General features: G+C 47.8%; 1 protein-coding gene across 1 annotated transcript in view; it reads right to left on the reverse strand.

Moving 5' to 3' along the window:
- nav2a (neuron navigator 2a) overlaps positions 1-7,500 on the reverse strand; it is an 83,880-nt gene that overhangs the window by 71,650 nt on the left and 4,730 nt on the right. The window contains exons 2-3 of the mRNA XM_080843845.1: positions 7,446-7,500; positions 3,734-3,786 (exon numbers count right to left, since the gene is read on the reverse strand). The exon at positions 7,446-7,500 is cut by the window's right edge and continues 63 nt beyond it. Of these exons, the coding sequence (XP_080699971.1) occupies positions 3,734-3,786; positions 7,446-7,500 (108 nt within the window). The remainder of the gene's footprint in view (positions 1-3,733; positions 3,787-7,445) is intronic.

Consider the following 7,500-nt stretch of genomic DNA (forward strand, 5'->3'; position numbering starts at 1 on the left):
CAAGCACAGCAAACCAACTCTCAAAGGATGCACAGACAAATACACAAACACATAATGGATGATCCATAGTCACCCTTAACAGTGCGTCACACGTGCCGCTTTGAGTGCAACACGGCGAGGCCCATTTCCAGCCGTCACGCTTTTCAAACCGCTGAAAGTTTAAACAATGGTGCAGAAGTATGTCGCCGGCACAAACCAGCCATTCATAAGACTGGCTCCAGGAAGTGAGGGCAAGTGTGTGATGCCATCCTTGCTGCCTTATCTGGGCTACCGTGTCGTCACCGAGAGACAGTGTGGTGTTGACAGGTGACAAGCTTCATTCACTCTCTCTCTCTCTCGTTCTCTCTCTCTCTCTCTCTCTCTCTCTCTCTCTCTCTCTTGTTCTCTCTCTCTCTCTCCCTCTCTCGTTCTCTCTCTCTCTCTCTCTCTCTCTCTCTCTCTCTCTCTCACACACACACACACACACATAAACCCTCTTTCAAGGAATCCAACCCAACCGCTTTCTCTCTCTCCCGCTCTGACTTTATAGCACTCTCCAAACTGAGTGAACTTGTCTAAGGGGATCCTTGAGTGGCCTCTTTTAGCTGCAGCTCCACAGAAACATGTCACCAGTGCACACACACAGCCACACACACACACACACACACACACACACACACACACACACACACACACACAGCCACACACACACACACACACACACACACACACACAGCCATGCGAAGCCAAAGTAGAAGGTTCAGCCGAGTCTTACAGAGGCCCGGGTCTAGCCTGTAATTATCCCCAAAGGCAAACACGTAAATCTGACAAGACAACAGTGTGTCAGAACTACAGCATGCAAGAGAGCAAAGTGTATTTATGTGTTTCACTTGGCAGTCACACTCCACAAACTAGCCACTGGATGAAAGACAAGGCAGAGTAATTCCCTCCTGTTTTTTTAATGTAGCTGGGTAGAACCACTGAGAGTTCCCGCCACATCTCTCCCTAGCAACAGAGAGTGACAAAGGGAAGAAGAGGGGATATGGATGAAGGCAGAGAGGGAGCAAACGTGAGACAGTGACACTGACAGAAACATGGAACACTGCTGCAGCACCAGTACACGCCATGTCTCTATTCTGACTTCTGGCCTTCGTTTGAGATTTAGTGCTGGTAAGTTCCAGCAATATTATTAATACATCTAGACCATTTACTGTAAGCCTGTCATGAACAAAACCAGGCTTTTTTTCAGGCTCCTTTCTCTCCTTTCCCACACACACACACACACACACACACACACACACACACACACACACCCTTAGTGTAATGGCCACTGCTCTTCCTGTGTGCTTTTAGCAGCCCAGTGCCAACCGCAGCGCTGACCCCAGCTCCATGGATATGCAGATGAGAGGGCACTTGTTTGTATGTGTCCCCTGGGGAGGAGGTGACCTCCAGGAGGACACTGTCTCAAGTGTCCTGCTCTCAGGAAGCACCTCAACCAAGATGAAGGGGGGCTCTAATGAAGGAAAGAGCTTGGTACTTTCATACAGGGAGGGAGCGGGTGGAGGAGCTGACTTTTTATGTGTGTGAGAGAGTGAGAGAGGGTGGTGTGTGTGTGTGTGTGAGTGTGTGTGTGAGTGTGTGTGTGTGTGTGTGTGTGTGTGTGTGTGTGTGTGTGAGTGTGAGTGTGTGTGTGTAAAAATGACTGCAGATTACACAGGTGGAGTAAGAGACATGTAAGAATATATGTATCTTTGTATTTGTATGCCTGTCCAAGCGTGTGCATGTGTGTGTGTATGTGTGTGTGTCTTTGTGTGTGCTAAGAGGGGGTTTCTCCGGTCACACACCACAAAACCTTGTTGTGACACATGAAGAAAGGATGTTATGTAACCAGCTAACCATCCCTCCTCCTTATGTTTTCCTACTTGTCAGTTTGGCCTTAACGGCGAGCTCCATCCTTTGATATGCTGGAGTGTTTACACATCTAGTGTGCTGTGGTGGGGGTTAAGAGCAGTCATGCTAATTGCGCCGCCTCGTCTGAGATGGAGTACTCTGTTTCCACGGCAATCAGCCCAAGAGGCGTAAATGAGCTCCACGAAGCGGTTTGTCCAAAGCTGGGCCCAGATTACACACACACACACAAACACACACACACACACACACACACAGACACACACACAAACAGAAACACACCATTTTGCTGAGACTGAAAACACACTAAAGCTCCATTTGCATAATGGCTGTGTTTGCACCTGCCTCCAGCACTGCTTGAGTGCTTCAGTCTCCTGCCAGAGCAAGGCAGACGGCTGTTCAGAATATAACATACGTATACAAAACACACACACATACACACACACACAGACACACACACACACAGATGTAAAACAATTGCACAGATAAATACAGACAGTTACACTAGCAATGAGTTACAGAGAGATGCATAGCTTATCTGCGAGTACCTGAATATATAAATGCATATGTGTGTGTATCTGCTTCTGTGTGTGTGTGTGTGTGTGTGTGTGTGTGTGTGTGTGTGTGTGTGTGTGTGTGTGTGTGTGTGTGTCTGCTTCTGTGTTTGTGTGTGTGTGTCTGCTTCTCTGTGTGTATTTGTGTATGTGTGTGTGTTCTTGCATGAGAAAGATACACAGATAGTGGAGAGTATTGGAAGGCTCTCAATTACACTGTTCGGAGGGGTCCTAATTAGGTCTTGATGGGCTTGGGGATAACTGGTATAGGGAGAGAGAGAGAGAGAGTGAGAGGGCATGAAGAACAAATAGAGCCACAGCAATAGCAAGACAAAGAAAAAGAGAGTGAGAGAAAGAAGGAGAAATAGAGAAGGACGGAATAGGCCCTCAAGAGCTATGGCTGACTGACTGTCTAACCCCCCCTCCCCTCTCTCACACACACACACACACACACACACACACACACACACACACACACACACACACACTCTCGCTCACTGCTTGTGTGGTTTGGAGCCAGGCCCAAACTTAGCTTGCCACTCACCCATTAGCCTCTGTTCACCACCGGCCACAGATCTGGCCAGCAATAGCCTAATGCGCCCATCGAGTAAAACCGCCTCACAAACACAAAACACATGTACTCACATACAGGACCCTCCGCTCCCCAACAAAGACAGGAAACCACTCATCAGCTCTTAGCCAATCAGGACCCTACAGTAGCCCCCTGTAATCATCACCGTCCACAAAAAGACCCTCATTGCCTCCAAAAAGAGAAGAAAAAAAAAACCCTTTTCTTTTACTGTCATTGATACTTAAGCCAGGAGTTTGGCTTTCTTCTCCTCTTTCTCTCCGTAATCTTTCTCCGCGGTGGCATAAATAGAGTTGTTTCTCTGTCTGTAATCTTAAGACAGAAGCTTGGGACGCTTCCAGGCTTTTCTGTCCAGAGGCTTTTTCAAGTGCGTGCCAATAGTCTAAAACAAGTCAGGCAGATGTTTGTCAAGAGGGGGACCACAGAAGCCGACAATGTGAAAATAACTGCATTAAAGTCTCCATCGATCGCTGACTGTCCTTCGGTCTTTCTCACACACACACACAAACACACACACACTCACACACACACTATACAAACTTTAACTGGAAATCAAAGCCCCCACAACCACTTGTAGAATAGCCACAGACACACACACACACACACACACACACACACAAACACAGCCACAAGTGCAACAACACAAAATTACCAAGGAAAACACACAACTCTGAGCCCATGAAAGAAAGGGATGACTACTCACCATCTGAGACCGACTCTTTGGGCATCCATTGATGTCTTCAATCTTCTCATTGGCTGAAGCAGAGGAGAGATAAAGACCATATAATCCAGTCAGCAATCGATTCCCCTTCAGCTATAAGTCAAAGCATAGCTGTGCCTTTTTCTCAAGCCAGCCCTGTTTTAAATAGACTACGAGAGCAGGCCCGTGGTTTTACATGTGTGTGTGTGTGTGTGTGTGTGTGCGTGTGTGTGTGACTTTGTGACTCTGTTTGTGTGTGACCCTGTATGCGTGTGTTGGGACGTGACTGCTGCCTCCAGTGTGGTGAAACAAGATCTAGATGGAGCAAATGTCTCTCTAGTGTGTGTGTGTGAGTGTGTGGGCGTGAGTGTGTGTGACTCTGTGTCAGTGTGTGTGTGTGAGCAGAGGGCGCCGGTCAGGATGGAGCAGCAGCAGCGGCAGCTCTGTCCCCCTGCTCTGGGAGTAGCTGGGGGTTGTTCTCAGGGCTGGGTGATCCCCCCCTCTCAGCCAGCTCATCCACCCTAGGCCCAGCCCACAGCAGCTGAGACACTGAGCCGTCCTCCCCCCTCCTGAGCTGGCCTGCCTCTCACAGCTGACATCTGTGCTGACAACACACAGTCCTGCGCCACGAGCCCCATGGGGCCCACGGTGCAGCTCCGCCGCGGGACCCTTGTGACCATGCCACCTACACTGCCGGTAAAGGGCTGACTCACAGGGAGTGCTTGTTCACCTGACCTGGGCTCCGCAGGGGAGCCCCGAGACACCAACAAATAAACATACACGCACATTGTGTGTGTGTATGTGTGTGTGTGTGTGTGTGTGTGTGTGAGTGTGTGTGTGTGTGTGTGTGTGTGTGACCTACAGCATATATGGGAATGGCAAGACGTGTGAATGTCCACCCTGACAGGACACCCAATAACGCCATCATAAATACTTCATAAACAATTTGGTGAGGCTCCAACTGAAATCTTTGATGGGGATGGAAACAGCGGCTCCAAATGCACACATCCATCACAATGACAGTACTCATAACACACAGCTGTGCTCCCCAGTATATTAGCTCCATCCCTTTAATATTAAACACTGAGGAAGTGGTCTGGGGGATGTGGGCCTCGTGTCAAATCTCACCGCTGGGCTGCAAAGAGATTTATTCTGGCGGGCCTGTAACAGATATGACAGGGGCTCTGCGCACTCGGATCCGAGCAGAAACTGTGACTCTTGCTCACCGCAGGGAAGCTCCTTTTGAGTTGAAACGTGCAGGAGAAATCAAACGTTACATGTGGCTAAAGAGGTTTGGTGCCGACACATGGCTGTATCTCCCTTTTCATCTCTCTGGCTCTGGGCTCATACGTTCATCCTACCCTAGCCGAACGACAGAGCCCGCCATCAATCAGGCATCCAAAGGAAATCAAAAGGCGATGTGTGTATGTTTGAGTGTGTGAGTGTGTGTGTGTGTGTGTGTGTGTGTGTGTGTGTGTGTGTGTGTGTGTGTGAGCCACTCAGATTGCAGGGGCATTTGTGTGGTGTAAGATTCCCCCTGTGTCTCTGGGGGCAACTACAAAGTGGGCCAAAGTGGACACACACAGTTGGGATGGCAGTGATGACGGTGTCACATGACCTCAGAGTCACTCACACTAGTCAGCTGGGGTTAGTGTGTGTGTGTGTGTGTGTGTGTGTGTGTGTGTGTGTGTGTGTGTGTGTGTGTGTGTGTGTGTGTGTGTGTGTGTGTGTGTGTGTGTGTGTGTGTGTGTGTGTGTGTGTGTCTTTCGATTGACCCCAGGCTGTGCTCCATCAGTCAGCTGTGTGCACTGCTGAAATGGACACCAGCTCTCTCTGCCTTTAAAGGGATAGTTCGGTTTTTAAGACATGAATCTGTATGGCTTCCCCGTCACCAGTGTCATGCAATCATGCATCACTTACCCCTGACAGCGTGCAATCTCACAGCTAGAGTCTACCTGTTTGATTCTCGAAAGTTGATTCGCGAAAGTTTGATTCACCAAAGTTGCCTGAGAGAAACGTCCATCACAGGAAAACGATGCTTTATGTCAATTTTATCAAATGTTGTCTCAGTTTTCATCGTTTTCCTGTGATGGACGTTTCTCTCAGGCAACTTTGGTGAATCAAACTTTCGCTAATCAACTTTCGCGAATCAAACAGGTAGACTCTAGCTGTGAGATTGCATTATCGAGCGTATTGAAAATAGGCCAACTGATAACAAGGTGTGACTTTTTCCACTACAATGTTTTTGGGATGCAAATATATCACTCTTTTGAACACATAATGTTTTGGGAAGAGAAACTTTTTATTTTGCTGGGTCTAGCAAACCTGCCGGACTACTTTCAGTTTGACCAAAACTGGACGAGAACTCTGCTCACAGGACGCTGTCGGGAGTAAGTGATGCATGATTGCATGACACTGGTGACGGGGAAGCCATACAGATTCATGTCTTAAAAACCGAACTATCCCTTTAAGTCAATCTCTTCCTCTCTCTCTGTTTCTCTGTATCTCCCAATCTGCTAGTTTAAGGTCTGTATAGTGACTGCAGCTTGCATGTGAAGCATGAGGGCATCACTGCATGTGACTGTGCCCTGGTGGAGCCTCTCTGGGCCCTACAGTAGCGTGGGTACAGACCCAGCTGGTATGTGGAGACTGAGAGCTTTGAGAAGGGAAATCAGATAACTGACGAGGGACTTTCCATTCTTTCTAAGCGTCCCATTCAGTCGTCTCTGGAGGGGTCTTTTTTTTTCGTTCTGTTTTTTGTTTTACTGCAGAGACTGCGGTGGTCGAGTCACTGGGGCACCCGCACTGAGCTGGGAGGCAGCCCCTCGTTAGCGTCTCAAAAGCAGGGTTGTTGGTGCGCAACCCACTTCTCACCCACAGAAAATCCCCTGCTGTCTGAGCCTGCGAGCGGGGCTTTTCTGGATTGTCTGGGTGGAACAGGGGATCCAGTGACTAACTGGAGAGGGAATGGGAATGGGACTGATGCTTCCTCTTTGTATGCAAGGCTGTGGCAGCAGGGACGAGGGTGAGGGCGGAAGCTCATCATATGAGTGGAGTGGCTTTGTGAAACTTGTGGAGACTGTGGCAGTGACACAGTTGCTTTCCCATGGGTGTGTGTGTACGTGTGTGTGTGTGGGGGGGGGGAATAACAGTTACACCCCCTCTTGGAACCCCCATCACCAAACACCCAAAACTGGGGGGTGTCTTCTGAAGTGATACAGTGACAGTATTCACAAAAGAGTGAAAGTTTAGGAGTGCAATGACATTTCTTTGAAACCAACTTCACATGCATTTTATTACACCAATAACCTATAGTACAATATCCTGCTGTGGTCATTGGTGATGTACAACTATTAATATGCTGTGATACAAGACAAAACTTTTATGACAAATCCTGAGGGTAAGTTTATAATAGGCATATATTAACATGTTGTATTATCACCTCATTAATTAGGATTAATTTAAAATCCATTTAAGTCATGAAAGGGCAGATGAGTGGAAGATTAATTTATTACCATACAATGGATACATAATTAACATTTGAAATGAGCAATTATCACACGACGATATGAGATTGACATTTGATCTTCACTTAATTGAATTATCTATCATTCCAATAATCTATACCTTCGGGTGATATATAGGATACAAAATTTAGAGCGGCAGGGAAATATGAAAACAAGGAAACAGTGCAGCAAACTCGTCTCCTCCTTACCTACGACCTGAATGATTTCCGCAAGCAGCACTCCGTCCGATACGTCTTGCTGCAA

The sequence above is a fragment of the Sprattus sprattus genome, assembly GCF_963457725.1.
Source record: "Sprattus sprattus genome assembly, chromosome: 8".
NCBI lineage: Eukaryota > Metazoa > Chordata > Actinopteri > Clupeiformes > Clupeidae > Sprattus > Sprattus sprattus.